The sequence below is a fragment of the Pongo abelii genome, chromosome 4 (assembly GCF_028885655.2).
Source record: "Pongo abelii isolate AG06213 chromosome 4, NHGRI_mPonAbe1-v2.0_pri, whole genome shotgun sequence".
Lineage (NCBI taxonomy): Eukaryota > Metazoa > Chordata > Mammalia > Primates > Hominidae > Pongo > Pongo abelii.
Window position 1 is genome coordinate 34,124,967 of NC_071989.2, and position 21,013 is coordinate 34,145,979.

The 21,013-nt window shown below is 41.4% G+C and overlaps 1 protein-coding gene across 1 annotated transcript in view; it reads right to left on the bottom strand.

Annotated features, from left to right (window-relative positions):
- The window catches only part of ADAMTS12 (ADAM metallopeptidase with thrombospondin type 1 motif 12), a 373,134-nt gene that overhangs the window by 28,261 nt on the left and 323,860 nt on the right, over positions 1–21,013 (bottom strand). Inside the window, exons 19-20 of the mRNA XM_024247634.2 lie at positions 18,133–19,254; positions 9,235–9,387 (exon numbers count right to left, since the gene is read on the bottom strand). Of these exons, the coding sequence (XP_024103402.2) occupies positions 9,235–9,387; positions 18,133–19,254 (1,275 nt within the window). The remainder of the gene's footprint in view (positions 1–9,234; positions 9,388–18,132; positions 19,255–21,013) is intronic.

The following is a 21,013-nucleotide window of genomic DNA, read 5'->3' on the forward strand; positions in this document are numbered from 1 at the left end:
TTCTGTTAGCAAGAGGGAAGTGACAGCATATTAAGTCACTCCAGTCCTAATGCTCTTTTGCTTTTGTGTGCTGAATGACAATTGTTATGTTATATTCATTTTCTTATTGCCTGAGAGGAAGGCCGTTTGTATTCCTGTTTTCCTAATGTAAAGCCTTCGAACTAGACTGACAACAAGAGGCAGGCTAATGAGAACAGAAAGACTGGTGAATGCCCTGTTGAAACCAAATAGGTCTGATAGTATCCAGTTACCACATCCCTACATCAGTTTGTTTAACTCCTGTGATTTGCAAAGCAAATTGAGTTAGAATGAAAAATATCCTTAGCTTACTGGGGCCACTGGCAGAGGTAAAATGAAATCAAAACCTTTTCTTTCTTTTGCTATTTTTGATTTATGAAATCCTAATACACTTCCCAGGCTGGACTCCTACAGAATATTCAGAGAAGTTTAGCACAACTAACAAACATAGGATTGGGAGACTAACAGACCAACTCCATCTATGACCCTGGCGTCAAGTGGTTATGTGACTGCAGATTAATCACTGCACTTCTCTAAGCCTCCATTTCTCCATTGGTATTCAAAAGAGGATAAACTAGATGATTAAACTATCCCAGCATTCTAGAGTATCATAAATGTATGAGATCACTGAGTTTGTGCTCTGTTTTGATTTCAGAATACTTTCTTCCTCTCAAAGTTATACATCAAATACTAAATTGGGATATGGAAGGATTTACTTTCCAGCCTTTTCCTAAACACATTCATAAGACCCTTAAAATAATTCTTTCTGAAATACAGAAAGAATTCCTTTCTAGCCTTATGCTAAACGCATTCATAAAACCCTTAAAATAATTCGAAGATCAGATAGTTGTAGGTGTGTGGTCTTATTTCTGGGTTCTCTATTCTGATCCATTGGTCCATATTACTGTTTTTTACCAGTACCATGCTGTTTTGGTTATTGTAGCCCTGTAGTATACTTTGAAGTCTCTTAGGCTGATGCTTCCAGCTTTGTTCTTAAGCAATTACAATAGAAGCGAAAATTGGCAAATGGGATCTATTAAACTAAAGAGCTTCTGTACAGCAAAAGAAATTATCAACAGAGTAAACAGACAACCTACAGAATGGGAGAAAACTTTTGCAAACTATGCATCTGACAAAGCTCTAATATCCAACATCTCTAAGGAACTTAAATTTATACCAAAAAAAAAAAAACCCAAAAAACAAACAACCACATAAAAAAGTGGGCAAAGGACATGAACAGACACTTTTCAAAAAAAGACATACATGCGGTCAACAATCATATGAAAAAAAGTTCAATATCACTGATCATTAGAGAAATGCAAATCAAAACCACAATGAGATACCATTTCACATCTGTCAGAGTGGCTATTATTAAAAAGTAAAAAAATAACAGATGCTGATTAGGTTGTGGAGAAAAAGGAATGCTTATACACTGTTGGCGGGAGAGTATATTAGTTCAGCCATTGTGAAAGACAGTGTGGTGATTCCTCAAGACCTAAAGACAGAAATACTATTTGACCCAGCAATCCCATTACTGGGTATATACCCAAAGGAATAGAAATTATTCTGTTATAAAGACACATGTACGCATACGTTCATTGTGGCACTATTCACAATAGCAAAGACATGGAATCAACCTAAATGCCCATCAATGATAAATTGGATAAAGAAAATGTGGTAATATACACTATGGAATACTATGAAGCCATAAAAAAGAATGAGCTCATGTCCTTTGCAGGAACATGGATAGAGCTAGAGGCCATTATCCTTAGCAAACTAACACAGGAACAGAAAACCAAATACCACATGTTCTCACTTATAAGTGGGAGCTAAATGATGAGAACACATGGAAACATGGAGGGGAACACCACACACTGGGGCCTAATGGAGGGTGGAGTGTGGGAGGAGGGAGAGTATCAGGAAAAATAACTAATGGGCACTAGGCTTAATACCTGGGTGATGAAATAATCTGTACCAGAAACCCCTATGACACAAGTTTACCTATGTAGCAAACCTGCACTTGTACCCTGAACTTAAAATAAAAGTTAAAAAAAAATTTATTCCAAAAATTCTAAGTGGAACAGCATCAAAATTCATGGGTCTGCCTGTCCCTCTCCCCACCCCACTTTCCCTTCATTGAGCACTTACTATATTCCAAGCTGTGTATCTCTACCCTAAGTGGTTTGCAATCTAGCTGAGGCAGGAGAGTTCACATAAATGAATAGAAGAAATAAAGATTATATGCCATAGTTTTCTACAATCTAGTGAGGACACAAAGGAGGAGACAGTCAACTTCACCTGAAGAAGTCAAGAAAAGCTTAAATAAAGGAGTCAAAGCTTGAGCTGAATCTTAATGAGTAAATGCTCATGTGGCTGGCAAAATAGTGTGGGGGACATTTGAAGTGGAGGTAATGGCATGCACAGAGGCTGTGAACCCACACGGCTTGTCTGGGAACAGTAAGTTGGTCAGAATGCTAGAGCAGGGGGTAGGGGTAGACAGAGAAAGATGGGCGGAGGCCATCATGGAGAGCCTTGTGGTCTGGACATTGGTGGTCTTGCGGTCATTTCTTATATGTTCCTAAAGGCTTCCATTTAATTGCCACTCCTCTAAGCACTTCTTCTTGGAATCTCTTAATCTGAAATGCTCAGGGGTGTCAAAAGAGTGTGACGGTTTAGACATACAAAAAATTATATCAACTGTAAAATAAATGTAGGGATACTCAGTGTATGATTCATCTTTCTGCTACTCAATTTTTGCCTTCATAGGATAGAAGTTCTCCTATAACATACAATTCTAGGTTTTGACTTTTGCACACTGGACTTTAGTAAATGTTTCTGGGAACATGCTGTGTATGAAAATATGGTTTGTCTGTATTTAGCAAAACAAAGGCTATTCCCCCATTTCATTCATTTGTAAAAATTCAGGTCCATAAAATGCAGTACTGCCATAGACAATCTGTAAAATTCAATAAACATGGAGACAAGAACTAGAATAAGACAGAAGGGCTAGTTAGCAAATACATGAAATCCAAGGCCATAAGGAAAGGCTGTCACTTCCTGTTACTTTCCAGCAAATAACTTAGATGGTAAAGTTACCGCTAAAATAAAAAGGCAACGTTGCCTATGTGGGAAGACAGATTATTACAAAAAAAAGTAAAAATCTTTATGATTCACTTCAGAAATAAATCAAGATCTGCTAGACTTAGCTATGAAAAGAGCAATATTCATTCTAACAGAAGTGATAAAGGGGTTGTCAAATCAGCAGTTGCCAAAACTTCAGAAGAAACAGACAAAATATCAGTGAGGAAGTGTGCGGAGCTGTGCAGATGATGCATGGTTTTGCTGTCAAACCCAGCTGAGGATTTTTCAAGCTCATTATTATCTCTTACTACATTTCTTCCATCAGAAGAATCACTTTTTCTCCCATATGATTTTTTTTTTTAAGATGGGGTCTCACTCTGCTGCCCAGCCTGGAATGCAGTGGCGGAATCTTGGCTCACTGCGACCTTTGCCTCTTGGGCTCAAGTGATCCTCCCACCTCAGCCTCCTGAGTAGCTGGGACTACAGGCATGCGCTGTACCAAGCCGGGCTAATTTTTTTTGTATTTTCAGTGGAGACGGGGTTTTGCCATATTGCCCAGGCTGGTCTTGAACTGCTGAGGTCAAGTGATTGCCTGCCTTGGCCTCCCAAAGTGCTGGGATTATAGGCATGAGCCACTGCGCCCAGCCTCCCCCATACAAATTTTAACATTCTGAAACTGGCATGTGTCCTACAACTGATGTACATATTAATTGTGTAGTGTTTCATTTCTTTCTGAAAAGCTGTAATTAAAATGACATAATCCCCCAGGTGATGGTTTCTTAGAATTGAGACTATTCAATATTAGTTTTGTGATCAAGTATATATTGGTGATATAAATACTCTAAGCCCTAGTTTCCTTAGTGGAAATTATAAAGTCCTGTATTATGGTAAAAATAAAATGTTTATCCAAAGCTTCCATGCAATGTCAGACACATGGCAGTACTAGCACCCAAGGTAGGTCAAGTCCTCCAGAGTTAAGGAACAGTTTGAGCACCCTGACTGTGTAGTACTGGGGAGTGAACACCTTCTCAGGCCAGTTTCTCCATTGGCAGGGCTTACTTCACTAACCTGTCCACAGGCGTCCTGCCCCAAGTCCAGGAAGCGAGAGATTAGTCAATGTCCAATAGCCAGCCTTAACTTTACCTAGAGCTTGACGTTTGTCCAGGGCCTTGTTTGAATGGCCTTTTATCATGAACAGAGTTCATTGCACACATTTTCTCTTTTGATCCTTACAACAACTCTACAAAGTAAGTAGAGGCAATATCATCCACTTCATTTCAGGGGTGAGAAAACTAAAGCTCCTAAGTAGTTAGGTGAATGGCCAGTGTCACATGCTGATTAGTGACAGAGTAGGTCATCATGCCAGATACGTCTGATTCCAAGTCAAACCCCTCTGGGATTCAATACTGCAGAATTGCATTTTTCCAAGACTGCCTCTGGGAGAAACCTGAGGATGACAACCTTGATTTTGTTTCAGACAGATTAATGCACGAAGAGGAGGAAAGCCACTGTGATAAACTACTTCCAGACACTGGAAAGGTAGAGATCTGAATGTCTCAGCCCTCTGTCACGTTGTAAGGAACGTGGCTGTGCTTTGGTGAAGGATAGGCTGAGGTAGGATGTTTACATCCTGTGTGACTCAGCAAGTTTAGAGTGCAGGTGTGTAACTGGACTTGTTATCACAGCCATGGAGCCATAACATGGGAAGGCCATCACTTGGCTCTAAGCCACTGTTGTCTGTAAAAGATATAACTGCCCTGTTTGACACTGTGTGGTCACGCTGCACCAAGAGAAAGAGAGAGAGTCAAAGCTGTCCATCTGCAAAGATGGACAGAGGGGAGCCAGGACACAGCTCGGCTCGCTCATGCCCAGAGAGAAAGAAAGAGTTAAGCTGCTGACCCTGAAAGCAAGAGAGAGCCAGCCATGCAGCTGTGTGTGGGAGCCAGACTGAGCAGCCCAGATGGGGCAGACAGTGTGAGAAAGCTGCTGATGAGAGTTGCTGCTGAATAAAATAATCTTTCACCAGCCTACGGCCCCTGAGTGTTCTTTCTGCTCATCCACCCACTCCCTTTGGACTGCAACATGACCTTTGGTGTAGTCATGAACCTGACATATGTATATGAGAATATGTTCACAGCAGTTCTATCAGGCTTCATCAAGAAGAATGGCATTAGAGAAATAGGCCAGTAAAACAATTGCAATCCAGACAGCAATCACAGTGGTACAAGTTCCCGGTGAGTAACCTGGATGCCTCAGGTATGACACCTGTGGGTTCAGGTGAGGCTGCACCATACCCTGTTATCCTATGAGAATTAAAGTGTTTCTGGATCTGGAGGAGAGATTGCTGGAATAATACAGAAAATTCTAGGAAAAATTAGAATTTTTCTTTCTGAGAAAGTATCTGTGAAAAGGCAAATGATCAATTTGGCAGAATCTAAACTCTCTGGATATTTAAAGGCAAAACCAGGGATCCTCTTTCCTGCTCTAGATTTTGGAGGTCTGCCACAAAGAGAGCATAAAAGGCCTATCAGAATTAGTGAAGCTGAGAGGGAAGGCCTTCAAATCTTTCCTAGCACATGATTTGGACTTTAGACATCCATATGAAAAAGGGGTCTCCAACTACTTGAAGCTGAGGCAGGAGTATTGTTTGAGCCCAGGAGGTTGAGGCTGGAGTGAGCTGTGAATGGGCCACTGCACTCCAGCTTAGGTGACAAAGTGAGACCCCATCTCAAAAAAAAATTAATTAGAAAAAGGGCTCTCAATAATCAAGATTTAAGATAAAATTTAAGTTAATATCTCTAGAAAAGACAAGCCATGTACGCCAGGGGTCCCCAATCCCCAGTCTGTTATATCTCAGCCTGTTAGGAACCAGGCTGCACAGCAGGAGGTGAGCATCCGGCGAGCAAGCAAAGCTTTATCTGTATTTACAGCTGCTCCCCATTGCTCACATTACTGCCTGAACTTGACCTCCTGTCAGATCAGCAGCAGCATTAGATTATCATAGGAATGCAAACCCTATTGTGAACTGTGCATGCAAGGGATCTAGGTTGCACACTCCTTATGAAAATCTAATGCCTGATGATCTGTCACTGTCTCCCATCACCCCTAGATGGGACCATCTAGTTGCAGGAAAACAAGCTTAGGGCTCTCACTGATTCTACATTATGGTGAGTTGTATAATTATTTCATTATATATTACAGTGTAATAATAATAGAAATAAAGTGCACAATAAATGCAATGTGTTTGAATCATCCCAAAACCATTCTCCCAGTCCATGGAAAAAGAATTTTGTAGAGATTACAAAACTGGTCTCTAGTGCCAAAAAGGTTAGGGACTGCTGATGTATGCAATACCCATAATAGTAGTCAGAAAAAAAAAAATCATGGCAACTGACCATCAGTAGTTAAATAGTGTCTTTGATATAAGCTTTATCTGTTATCTAATAAGAGACACTTTCTTTACTGGTAGGAATAGAGTAATTTTGAGGATTACATTTTAGATATAGTAGTTACCTCATTCTAGCTGAATTTGATGATGTGTCAGAAATAACTCCTACAAAACCACTCAGGGCACTGCAGAGATTAATCAATATATCTGCAACCCTATAGGCCATGAGAGAGAGAGAGAGAGAGAGAGGCATGAGAGAGACCCTATAGGCCAGGCAAGGAGTCAAGCCAGGCTTTCTAGGGAGGCCAGACTCCAGAGATGAGCTCGCTAATCTCTCATCCAGGGTTTGCACTGGCTAGACTCCCTCAGGCTGGAGCTGACCTTTTCAAAACACAAGCTATTTCACACATCTTTCCTTTTCATGAGTCATGTAATTTCCAACAAAATGATTATTCCCAGTGAGGGGAAAGTGGAACTTTAGGACTTGGTCAACATTTGGCAAGCTCAGGGATATGAGATGTTTCTTGAGATTTCTCTGGATATGGAAGAGAAGTTGTAGCCAAACTTTCAGTCCTTTTTGGATCCTGAGTTTGTTATGAGTTGGAAGAGAAATAAAAAAGACCAGTATCGATTCTTGAAAGAAAAATTATATAGAAAGAGAAAGAAGGTGGTAATTTTCTCAAGGAGTAGCCTCACAACCCCTCTCTTCCAAAGACCAGAGCCTTGCTTTGGGAAAGGGTCCTAAAGACCGACCATCAGACAGTAGCATCCCATGTTCCTGTCTGATGGTAAGTCTGCCAGGAGAGCTAGAGGCAGAAATGCCCAGTGCAACACCTCTGGGTCCTGTTTGTCTGGGGACATGAGCTCTTCACTAGATGAAGAAACAAATGTCTAGAGGTGACATCAGCTTTCCTAAACCTCTTGGGTAGCTCTTTCTTTTCCTTTCTCCCCTATCTCAGCTATCAAGAGGAACCAGCTCCCTGGAGAGAAGACAGGGGCCTACCAGGCTTCCTAGGGTTGATCATGTATGGCAAACAGGTATATCCACAGCTCACACCTGTGTACTCCCTACCTGCCAACTGGCCCTCAATCTCACCGCTGACCAATGTCTTATAGCCTTGAATTATCCCCCAAGAGCTGGCTAAGCCCTAGTCCAGCGTGACAAGCAGATCAGGCCTAGTTAGTGTCTCAAAGCACCAAGGCTAACTAATCTGAAAACATGATACATTCTTTTCACAAGAACTATGGAGACAGCACAGCAAAATGAGTAATCACAGTAAGATTAGCAAAGATGGTAAATTGCACTTTAAAAAGATCAGTATGGCTGGGTGTGGTGGCTCACGCCTGCAATCTCAGCACTTTGGAAGGCCAAGGCAGGCGGATCACTTGAGGTCAGGAGTTCGAGACCAGCCTGGCCAACATGGTGAAACCCCGTCTCTACTAAAAATACAAAAATCAGCCTGGCATGGTGGTGGGTGCCTGTAATCCCAGCTACTCGGGAGGCTAAGGCACGAGAATCACTTGAACCCAGGAGGCAGAGCTTGCAGTGGGCCAAGATCACGCCATTGCATTTCAGCCTGGGTGACAAAGCGAGACTCCATCTCAAAAAAATAAAAATAAACAAGAAGATCAGTGCAGGGAGTATGCTTTTAAAGACCAAATTATTCTTTCTATCTCAGCTTTCGTTTCATTTTGGGTCTGAAAGATTAAACCATATATTTGCTTTGTAAAGCACAGGTGATTCATGATTTAGTTATATATGTGATAATATAGGATTATTCATTAAAATGCTACATTGAAGTAATATAGAAATAGCATTGCATGCTGGAGAAGCAATTAATAACCCAAACTTAACTTTTCTGGTTTATCTTGTAAGAGAAAGGGCAGGTGGGTTACCACGTGTGGGTTAATAAAAACTCTGTACTTCTAAGACTTTTGTGTAACTTGAAGTAGGCCTATGGTAATGCCCATGATTTGCTCATCCCTGATTTTATAAGAGGTAAAAGGGGAGCAGAAAGGTAGAAAAAAAAAAACACTGTTGGTGGGACTGTAAACTAGTTCAACCATTGTGGAAGTCAGTGTGGCGATTCCTCAGGGATCTAGAACTAGAAATACCATTTGACCCAGCCATCCCATTACTGGGTATATACCCAAAGGAATATAAATCATGCTGCTATAAAGACACATGCACATGTATGTTTATTGCAGCACTATTCACAATAGCAAAGACTTGGAACCAACACAAATGTCCAGCAATGATAGACTGGATTAAGAAAATGTGGCACATATACACCATGGAATACTATGCAGCCATAAAAAAGGATGAGTTCATGTCCTTTGTAGGGACATGGATGAAGCTGGAAACCATCATTCTCAGCAAACTATCGCAAGGACAAAAAACCAAACACCGCATGTTCTCACTCATAGGTGGGAATTAAACAAGGAGAACATTTGGACACAGGAAGGGGAACATCACACACTGGGGCCTGTTGTAGGGTTGGGGGACGGGGGAGGGATAGCATTAGGAGATATACCTAATGTAAATGATGAGTTAATGGGTGCAGCACACCAACATGGCACAGGTATACATATGTAACAAACCTGCACGTTGTGCACATGTACCCTAGAACTTAAAGTATAATAAAAAAAGAAAAAAAATGACTTTAGCAAGTGCTTATGTAAGATTCCCTTTCCAACCCATCCCGACCTTCTCTACCTCTAAGACTCTGCCAAGCCTGATAAGTTACCTTGCTCCAGTTTCCCACTTTCCAGCCAGCACAGGGACGGAGGTGGCATCTTTTTGCAGGGTCAGGTCTCTGGATGGCCGCGCAGTCAGAATCCATCTGGGTGCTGCACTCCACCCTTCTCCAGTAGGCCCCCAGGCCACATGTGGTGGAGCACTGTGGCAGGGAAGGAGAGAGATGACAGAGGCTGAGTGTCACCTTCCCACACATGCCCCATCACTGGGATCCTGGAGTCAGTTCTCAGTCCCATTTGCTCACTAACATTGCCCATAGAGCTTTTTAAAAATTACCAACACTTGGGGCACCCCACTTACACAAATTAATCTGAATCTCTTGGGGTAGGACCCAGGGATGCTCAGTATTAAAAATAATTCCCCAGCTTATTTTAACAAACAGCCACGGTTGAGAAACCCTGATTTGCATGTAGAAGGAAAATTCAATGCAAATGGAAATTTGCTTCCCTTTAAAACTTATCCTGGCAGGCCAGGTGCAGTGGCTCATGCCTTTAATCCCAACACTATGGGAGGCTGAGGCAAGAGGATCCTTTGAGCCCAGGAGTTTGAGATCACCTGGGCAACATAGGGAGCACCCATCTCTAAAGAAATTTAAAAATTAGCCAGGTGTGGTGGTGTGTACTTGCACTCCCAGCTACTTAGGAGGCTGAGTTGCTAGGACTGCTTGAATCTGGGAATTTGAAGCTGCAGTGAGCTATGATTGCACCAATGCACTCCAGCCTAGGTGCCAGGGTGAGATCCTGTCTCAAAAGAAAAAAAATTAATTATCCTGGCATGATTGCCCAGGGGGCTGCAGGCAAGCTGCCACATTTCCTACCAACGCTGTTCGGAGTGGACGTCAGGTCCAGGTGTCTGCCCCTTGCCTCTCCTCTCTAACACTGAATGATACTATCTCAGTTATTTCTCCCCATGACAAACCTGAGTTGTAGACTGGTATCATTATGGTGTAGATGAAGAAACAGGCTTTGAGAGCTGACCTGCCCAAAGGGTTTTCTGTCTCTAAAACCCAGGACAATATTTGTTACAGTAGTGCTCCTCAAACTTTAGGGACCATATGAATCACCTGGGGACCTTGCTAAATGCAGATTCTGATTCAGTAGGTCTGGGAAGGGGAGGCGATTGTGCCTTTTAGCAAGCTCCCAGGTGCTGTCGATGCTGCTGGTCCTCAGATCACACTCGGAGTTAGAAAGATGTTACAGCATGATGCTTTTCATCCCTCGATCCACTGGTGGTGAAGAACTCAGTTGCCTTTTGCCACACATACAGCTCATTCCCCTCAAAGTGTTTTTGTTTGTTTATAATTCTTAAATATCTCAGGTTTAGCAGGGGGTCACTTTGAAAACCATGCAAATGTCCATCACAAAATTTGTTCCCTTTTATGTGCCTGATTCTTTCCTGTAACTGATTTTTCTTGCATCCCTTCTCCCCTGCTCATCCTCATTAAATGGGGCTGTTTCTGGATGAGCAAAACAGAGTGCTGAACTAAAAAAAAAAAAGACAGGGTGGAAGTTCCATCTATGACATGCTTGAAGGTTTCTTTTGATAGGCTGTAAATAAAGATCAGACTTAAGTTTCTCTTGCTGTAATTTCACTCTCCATATAATTTTTTTTTTCTTTTTTTTTGAGATGGAGTCTCACCCTGTAGCCCAGGCTGGAGTGTGGTGGCATGTTCTCAGCTCACTGCAACCTCTGCCTCCCAAGTTCAAGCAATTCTCCTGCCCCAGCCTCCCAAGTAGCTGGAATTAACATGTGTGTGCCACCACACCTAGCTAACTTTTGTATTTTTAGTAGAGACAGGGTTTCACCATATTGACCAGGCTGGTCTCAAACTCCTGACCTCAGGTGATCCACCCTCCTTGGCCTCCCAAAGTGCTGGGATTACAGGCATGAGCCACCGCGCCCGGCCTTCACTCTCCATATAATTTTATATTTCATTTTGTGCACGTTCTTGTGTTATAACACATATATAATATGAGTTCTTAGGTAGATAATCTGTAGATCACAGAAAGAGAAAAGTAGAAATTATTTTCTACTACATCATCATCTTTTCCAAGTGGGTCATTTATAGAGGTAATATATTCTCCTCCTTAAAATTCTTCAGGATTTGTTTCTTTTGTTAAGTTCCTAGCACTTTCTCCTTTGTATCATATTATTATCTAGGTAATAGAGATAACAGCTGAAGTACTATAGATTGATTGCACTAATGGCCTGCATCGTTCATACTTCCCTAAACCCATGCTCTTTGCAAGGGGACTTTGCAGCTTCTGTCATCCAGAGGTGGAATTTTTTTCTCCAGCTCTTGAATCAGGGCTGTTCTTATGACTTGCCTTGGCCAACATAATGCAGTGAATGATGCTGTTCCAGTTCTCAAGAGTTGGTGCTTTCCATTCTTGCTCTTGGACCCCTGCCTCTGCTATGAAAGTAAACCTGGGCTGGCCTGCTGGAGGACGAGGGCTCATTACACCTAGTGACCCTGTGGCGACTGACTAACCAAGTCAAAGGTCAGTATCTAGGTGTTCAGAACCAGAACTGATGCTGGGGGTCACATCAGCACCATATGAACACTGCTCTGAAATGCTGTGGAAAATTATGCTATCACTTCCATTTTACACGACCACACAGTTTACAGTTAACTGACTGGCCCAAGGGATCTGACTGAATGATGGGGCAATTCAATGAGAGGTGAGTCTCTATCAAAATAAGAGCCATACCCACGCACACTGCATAGCACTGAAGTTCTCTGTTTTGTAAATATGGATCAGAGCAAACACTTACTGAGTACTTCCTATGTGCCCAACACTCTTCTGAGTACCTTACATATAGTTATTCCTTTTATCTCCTAAGTCATATAAGTTGGACATTATCATCATCCCCATTTCATAGATGAGGGAAATGAGATAGAGTGAGGATGTACAGCTGGTAATTTACTGAGTCAGGACTAAACCCCAGAAAGTCTGGCTTCAAGGTTTATACCTACTTACAGTGTTAGCTCAGCTTTTATATCAATTACTTAATATTTGAAAACACAATGAAAGGAATGTGCTGTGTCCAATGGGGCTGTGGACAGCCTCCCACAGGCCAGAAGGCGGGAGGACATTGCAAGAGCGATTTCAGATCACACCCAAGGAACATTAGAAATCACTTCCTGTTTTAGGGATCAGGAAAAGCTTTGTGCAAGATCAGACTCAAAGCTTGATCCTGAACAGGTAGGATTTAAAAGGGCAGAGGAGAAGGGGAAGGAAATTCCAGGGAGAGGAACCAGCATGAATAGAGACATCAGACTGGGAGAGGCAGGAGGTTTAAAGCAACTGAGTTGTTGAATCTTAGCATGGAGGAAGAAAAGTAGGAGGCAGTATGTTTTGAAAGCTTGATTATGTAAGCCTGGGAAGGCTGTTGGATATTGGGTTACAGTAGATTTTATCTGAATAAGTGTGAAATGAGGAAATATCAAAGACTTATGACCAGGAGTTTGGAATGATTAGAATAGCTTTTTGGAGGATGAATTTGGTAGTCTCATGTCTTGTGCAACAGGGTGTGGAAAAGTTAGGAGAAGGGAGAGGCTGGAGGTGTACAGACCAGCAAGGATGCAAGGGCAGGTGTTCTAAGCAGGAGTGGTAACCCAGGTCCTTCACTCTCATCTATTGGGCACCATTGGCATTTGGGACTCAACAATTCTTCCTTATAAGGGACTTTCCTGAATGTCATGGGACTTTTATCATTCATGCCTTTCAGACATTAAATGCTAGTTGCAGCCCCTTCCCCACATTGTTGTAACAAACAAAAACATCCTCCTTCATCTGTAAGTTCCTCCTACCATCAGATTAGAAACCACTGGGCCTTAGACTAACAGAGGACATAAAGAGGAGAGGACAGGAATGATGAGGTGACACTGACTTGAAAAACTATTACAATTTTTTTCTTTTTTGTAGGACAGAGGCAAATTGATATCAATGGTGATTCTAAGGGCTCTAAGATGTGGTGATTGGGAGATAAGTGACTCATTATGGAGAGAGGCAATCCCAAATAAATAGCTTCAGGAATAAGCAGAAATAAAAATCAGGGACAGTGAGGAACTCAAAGCTCAGAGTTTTCATTCTGAACCCTGACCCTCCCTGATATTTATTATTATTATATATTGTTTTGAGACAGGGTGTCACTCTGTCACCCAGGCTGGAGTGCAGTGGCTCGAATTTGGCTTACTGCAACCTCTGCCTCCCGGATTCAAGTGTTTCTCATGCTTCAGGCTCCCGAGTAGCTGGGACTACAGGCATGCGCCACCATGCCTAATTTTTATATTTTTTTTGTAGAAAGTGTTTTGCCATGTTGGCCAGACTGGTCTCGAACTCCTGACCTCAAGTGATCCACCTGCCTCAGCCTCCCAGAGTGCTGGGATTACAGGCGTGAGCCACTGCGCTGGCCTTCAGTTCTATTTATTAAACATTTTCTCTCAAAACATGCACAAAGGGAGCAGGCACCAGGCCCTGTCACAAGGGGGGACTCTTGCCAAATGCGGAGCTCTATTCTGGTAATAGTCCTTACAGCTTTGAAAACTCTAGAATCTGAGCCAATATTCTTTTTCCAGCCAAACTGCCAGGAATTAATAGCCGTTAATCGTTCCACCACTGTTGCCAGTTTTTTTTTTTTTTTTTTGGTGAGCTATAATGTATTCAGTAAGACTGTTTATTTCTGTCAAAGTCAAATAATGACGTTTGAGATAGAATTAATTCTTTATATCTTGATTTACTATAATCAAAACGTGTTAATTAACATTTGAGCTCAAACAGTAATCATAATTGATGCGTACTTCATTTTGGTTTAATTTGCATGGATATAGTAATGTCTCATTAAATCAATTAACATTTATCAATTAATTAACATGTATTAAATATTCTCAAGACAAAATAATTAAAACACATTTAAATTCCATAATTCCACAACTGCTCTGGGTTTTCGTGATGAATGAAAAGTTAAGAGGATGGGGAAAAAAAAACGAATATCTGGGTCATCATACAACCATTTTGTTTTTAGAGACAATTTCAGTTCATAGGAGTACCACCCAGCCGACAACGAAAATTCAAATTAAATAGCTGATTCAAATTGAATAGTCAATGACAATCAGTTCAAATGGAATAGCCAAAACCCAAATTGAATAGTGGTTCATGCCAATAATCCCAGCACTTTGGGAGGCTGAGGCAGAATTTTTCTTGAGGCCAGGAGTTCCAGACTAGCCTGGTCAACACAGCAAGACTCCCATCTCTGCAAAAAATAATAAAAAAATTATCTAGGTGCAGTGGTTGGCACCTGTTCCTATCTACTCGGGAGACTTAGGTGGGAAGACTGCTTGAGCTCAGGAGTTCAGGATTGCAGTGAGCTATCATCAAACCACTGTGCTCCAACCTGGGTGACAGAGTGAGACCCTGTCTCAAAAAAAGTCAATGAGTCAGTGACAGACTCCTTCTCTTCTCCTCTCTCTTCTTCATTCCCCATATCCAATTATTTACAAACCCTGATTTTAAGTTCAAATATATATTAGATATATTTTCCCCTCTTCATCCTGAACATTCTTCTTATAGTTCTCATGCCTCATCTGGACTATTGCAATAACCTCCCAATAGGTCAAAATCCTCATTGCTTCAGAATAGGCTACCTACAGTCAGTGGCAGAGAGTGCTAGATATTCACCATAATCCTTTTTCTTCTTCTGGGCACATAATTGGGTTGCATTTCCCAGCTTCCTTGAGTTTGGTTTGGCCATGAGACCTAGTTCTAGACAATGGAATGTAGGCAGAAGTGATTTGTCCCACTTCAAGGCTTGGAGCATACAACCTCCTGCAGGAGTGCCTCTATGCCCTTTTCCCTTTCTGATTGACTGGGATGGTGATCCCAGGGCAAATTTGATGATGGGAAGGTGGTAGAGCCATTGTTAGCCTGGGTTCCCAAATGACTGCACCATCCTCTACCATCAGCACCGCAGACTGGAATCACCTTGTATTGCCATGTGACTGAGAAGTCAACACCTCTTCTGGTGAGACATTACTTGTTGGGCTTTATTTGTTACAGAAGCCTAGCCTTCCTAATGTGTGTGAGTGTAGGCAAGTATGATTTCTAATTACATAGGCATACGCACACATGCCATTCATATTTTAATGGTTCTGATATCAATTCTACACATATGCCTTTTATCGCCTACTCTTTCATATTCTGTTTGACCTAGGCTGTCTTATTCTCATGGCCCAGTGTCATTAATTGTAGGTGCTTTCAGACCTTATCGCCATTAACTAAATATCAAAATAGAAATTAATTAGTAGCCTCCACTTCTACCACTTGTTTTCTTTGTTTTTCAATCCACAGAAGCCACACACTGTCTAAACTGTGTCGACTGAAGGAAGACAGTGGGCCTGCTTATCTGCCCTTTAGAGATACCATGACTTAGGAAGAAAATATGTATCTTGAGAGTGCTGTTTGAAAGGTACTGGCAGGTGCCTTTCCCCAATGTTCCCTCCGCATTCTGTAGGGAATGCTGAAGCACAAGTAGCCGGACTGCCTTCAGGGGAATCCGAACACTATCACTTCAAAAACACCTAAACAGATCCATTTTGTTTCAAAACATCTAGCCTGGACCCACTGTGGTAATAGAGGGACAATTTGCCCCTGTGAACTCAAAGTAACCATGAATGGCCTCAATGTTATTTTAAAGAACTTTCTTGTGAACTATGTCATTTTCTCATCTGTCTACCCAAGGTCACCACATAACTTGCATTATTTTCACATGTAATATGACCAAAGAAGAAACAAATAAAATCAAAGACACGGAGGATGGTAATATTTTCTGATTTGCAGAGCCAGGGGTCATGGGTTCTGAAGTCCATCTATCTGAGTTCAAATCCCTGTAGCTCACAGGTATGTACGATTCTGGCTAGCTACTTAAATTCTCTCAGCTTCGGTTTCCATGCCTCTACAATAGGGAAAATACTACCAATCTCCTGGGACTGTGGTAAGGATTAAATGAGAGAACTTATGCTCATTAGCATAAAATCATACTTATAAAGCCTGATGCATGCTTAGGAAAGAAACTGATTAGGAAAGAAACAGGACTAAAATGTCAGGAGTCACGAGACCCATTCATCTCCTTCCTTCAACAAATTGGCTTACTGTAAGCATGAAAATCTTTTCTACCTCTGAAGCTGAATTCTTTACCTCTAAATGGAGATGATAAGATGAAGGAAATGTGATAACTCATTTTAGAAATCAAACATAAATCAAAGTGAAAACATAGCTCAAATGCAAGCAATTATAGTATTTGATGCAAGAAATTTTGGAGGTGGTTTGAATTTACCTATTTATTGCTTGTAGTCAATTCCATGACAAATGATGTTGATTAATTTATATAAAAGAATTTTATATAGTTAAGTTGTCAATTGGTGCTAAAATCCACCAGAGAGATAGCAGATCAGAGTGGGAAGAGACAGAAGGTTCATCATCCAATTGCATCTTCAGAGAAATCAGTTAACTGTTACAAATCTCTTTTTCTATTTTTAAGTCAGTATCAGTGAGATACTTACCTACTCATCAGGACCATCAAAAGGAAAAAATAAGAGACTACCTGTGAAAGTGGTTTGTAAATTACATGCTTTATAAAGTGTTATACCTAAATTGTTATTTTTATATTAGCTGCTAATAGTTTACTTCCCTTTAACTGGGGAGATGAGTCATGAAATGTCATAAAAATGCTGAATGATTTGAACATGTGATTACTTTGCCACAAAGTCCTCTTTTGCATTGTTACATTATATTAACAAGTTTGTATACTACACATTCAGATTTCAAATAGATGAGAAATGATTTTGATGCTTCAAAGGATGTAATTAGTTCTAGAAATGGAAAGACAAATATCTAGCCGAATTTCTGGAGCATGAAAATAGGGGCTAGCATGATGTCATCATGCTTATTTTCTTCTTCCTCTATATTCTAATTCTTTCAATAAGCCAAAATGAATTTTTTAAATGCAAGCACTCAAACAAACCAAAAAGAAAAGAAAAAAAATCACTGATATGGCGAGCTATACAATTGTTTTAACAAGTTTTGTCTTAGGTTTCTATTCTATCTGTGATTATTTCACAATTTTAAACCAAGTCTCAAAACTAGGTTTTTGATTGAAATGTGAATCAGGCCTTTTCAGTCATCCTTCATCATAGGATCATTGTAGTTTATAGCTGAAAGGGACATTAGAGATAATCTACACTTGCCTTATCATTCTGTAGGCAAAAAAAGGGCTCAGAAAGATAGATGAATTCGCCATAATCACACAGCCGACTGCCCAGGCTTCCTGACTTAGTTCAGGGTACTTTTCACTATATCTCACTGCATTTGTTCTCCTTCCCTGTATATAAATTTTTAGCTTCCCTTTCCAATGACATTTTAAGTCAACCACCAAACAGTGGGCACTTCAACATAGACCACCCAGGGGTCTTCACTGGTCAGTTTACCTTTCTCTGTCTTGTATCCCTGATCTCAAAACAGGTTTATTAAGGATGGGTACTGCATAATGATTTCAAAGGGGTGCACAGACATCATTCTGTGTGATATACACAACATCGCTATGAAATGTACAAGGCAGGAACTCTCATTTGGTTGGAGCAGGTAGAGTCAGATTAAAAGCTAGACAATATATCTATAAAACTTCACAAGTTATATAATTTACATAATTTTTTTTTCCATTTAAAGAGTTGGGGGGTAAGGAGGGAGGGGAGGGCATGGGTCTGATTGCTTCCTTTTGTTTTCACAGTAGAATATATTTTAATGCAAACTCATTTTGAAATTTTCACATGAATTTAACACTCCTAGCTTTTTTCCATGTAAAACCAGGCCTGGGGTAGGAAATGTCTTACCTCGCTCCAGTTTCCGATGATCCAGTGTGCAGAGCCATGGCCGTTTGTGAGCTGCTTGTAATTGGAGGCATTTAGCAAAAAGCCCTCAGCAATCAGACTTGTTGCATCCTCCTCAGTCAGGACTGGTTCAGAACTTTTTGTTTGATTCATGCTGTTTGGAAGTTTCAGGTGGTTGTGGTTTGCCGTCTTTCCTGAGGGTTCTGGCTGGTGGTCTCCTCCCAGAGGGAGTAGAGTGTTGGCTGGCTTTTCAGTAACCATCCCCTCAACTCTGGGTGTCCCAGTTTTGGGAGTACTGGGCCTTTGGCTGGGGAGCAGTCCTTCCATTACTGTGCTGAAGGGTGGCCACGGGGACTCCCTGCTGAGATACGGTGTTAGTGGAGGTGCAAGTGGCATTTCTGTACTTTCCACTGGAGCGTCATTTCCAGGTACTCTGATCTTGGTCCATATTACAGGATTGCTTTCATCTTTGTCCTCAGGCTGTTCTCTGTCTTCCCCTGAGCCACTGTGAATCTCCACTTCTGGACCTTTGGTCAAGGTATTGTAAAATGGAGTCACAGGCCAAGTGATAGGGTTGCGGGAAGATGACAAGCCAGAACCATTTCTTGTTGTAGCTACAAGGCCTCCCTCCGAGGTAGGACCAGTATCTGAACTGGAAACATTTTCCTCACTTGGCTGAATGCTCAAGGATTGGGAAGTGAGGATGGGCTGGGAAGTGCTTCCAGTGGAAACGAGATAGGGAGAGCTCAGCTCAGGTTGGGTTGAGCTATCTTGCCACTGTTTCCCACCCAGGTCTCCTTCTTTGGAGGCTGTGGTAGGACTAGGGCTGCTGATTGCTGGAGTGCTTGCGCTCACAGACTCAGGCCCTGTGGGTGTGGTCAGCATTCTGGGCCTGGATGTAGGTAGAGGGACAGGCTTTAGGGGGTCCTGATCAGGTGTTGGTGGGTTTTTTCCATTGGAAGTAGCGCCTTTGTTGGGTTTCAGAACTCTCCGGCTAGAAGGGCATTGCTGGAGGCCACACAGAGCTCGGCTGTTGGGTTTCCTTGTCACATCGCAAGGTTCATCATGGTTCTTGGCACATGTGACACTGCGAATCCGCACTCCACCACCACAGGAAACAGAACACTAGAAGAGAGAAACAGCTGTTAGCCTGGTGAGAGAAGATGCTTTTGTTCTCATGGTCAGATCTATAACAGATCAAAACAAGCCTGATGGAAACTGAACTATGCAACTAAAATTGTCTGCTATCTCTACATTTGGTTTCTGTGCTCTTTCAGTTTTCCATGGAAATATGTATCTCCTGGAGACCAGCTGGGACTCAGTCTCAACCATTTATTCTTCACAAACTGAAAATATAAACCATGATGTAGGCAAACTGCAGTCCCTTTGGGCTGTGAATCATGGATGGTGGGATCCACAATGAGTGCAATGGTTCACACAAGTTGACAAATCTTTTAAAGAGCTAGTAAGTCATATTGTCTCTTTTCTGGGATTGTGATTTTATTAAATTAATGTATAATGTGTGCATATTCTGGGATTGTGATTTTATTAAATTAATGTATAATGTGTGCATATTCTGTGGAATATGAAATTCGGTATAAGGAATCTTTCCCTTTATATTTAGAAAGCAACTATCATAACTCACACATTTTTCCCAGGTACCTTAAGCTCCATTTTCATTTGCCTGTGGCAGATGAAATCAGATTAAAAGCTAGATAATCACCATACTCACACAGGTGCATAGATCCAAGACCTACTCTAAAATTTAAAGGTACATAGTTAATCAAAGGTAGGAAATAGCCTTTCTCAAGGAGTTAGGTCAATCCCTTAGCATGGCACTGAGGTATACATTGGGGTACTGGTAAGTGCCCCTCCCCAATGTTCCCTCCACATTCTGTATGCCATGCTGAAGCCCAAGCAGCTAGACTGCCTTTGGGGGAATCCTAACAGAACTGGCCTTCCTCAGGATACATGGTAAAGAATGTTCATTGCATCAATTTCAACATGTGAATGGCAGGTATGGAGTTGCTATAAAACACTAAATGTCTAAATATTTTGAAAAATCCATACTTTTACCAAATGGTTCCATTTTTAGCTTCTCCTTCCAATGGCATTTGAAGTCAACCACCAAATAGTTGACACTTGAACACAGACCACCCAAGGGTCTTCACTGGTCATTTTACATTTCTTTGTCATGTATCCCTGACCTCAAAGCAGGTATCTTAAGGATGGGGACTGCATAATGATTTCAAAGGGCTGCGCAAACATTATTCTGTATGATACACATGACGTCCCTATGAGATGTACAAGGCAGGAACTGTTATTCTGCCTTCCACAAGTGAGGAACCTGAGACCCAGGGACTCACTTGAAAGGCAGCAAGTCAGTCATAGAATAAGCATTAGATTTATTTTTACCCCCCATCCCCAAACCTAGTGCAACACACTGTACAAGTAGCTGTCCATGGAGTTCACTCAGTGACTTTTGATTTATTAAAAGCTATCCAAAGGCAGGAACTGTTTTTCATTCGTAACGGAATTCCAGGATAGTTCTGAGGACACAGTGATCACCTTGTACATATTAATTAAGTGATTCTTTTACCTGGAAAAAAAATCAGGAATGGAAAAATTCTCACTCATGAGCTTCTGCATTTAGTTTAAGTTCCTTGCCTTCTCAAGTTCTATTTTCATTTTTCTCTAAGTAGGAACATAATATTGACATAGAAAACTTCTCTTTTATTTTGTTTCAATCAAACATAATCACTCACTGTTTTATAACAGCTCTGTGATATCAGCACTTTTGAAAAGCAGATGCTGTAAGCACAGGAGAATGTACAGCTGAAGGAGTGTCCAACTGTGGGTTTGGACCCAACCAGTGAAGCTGTGG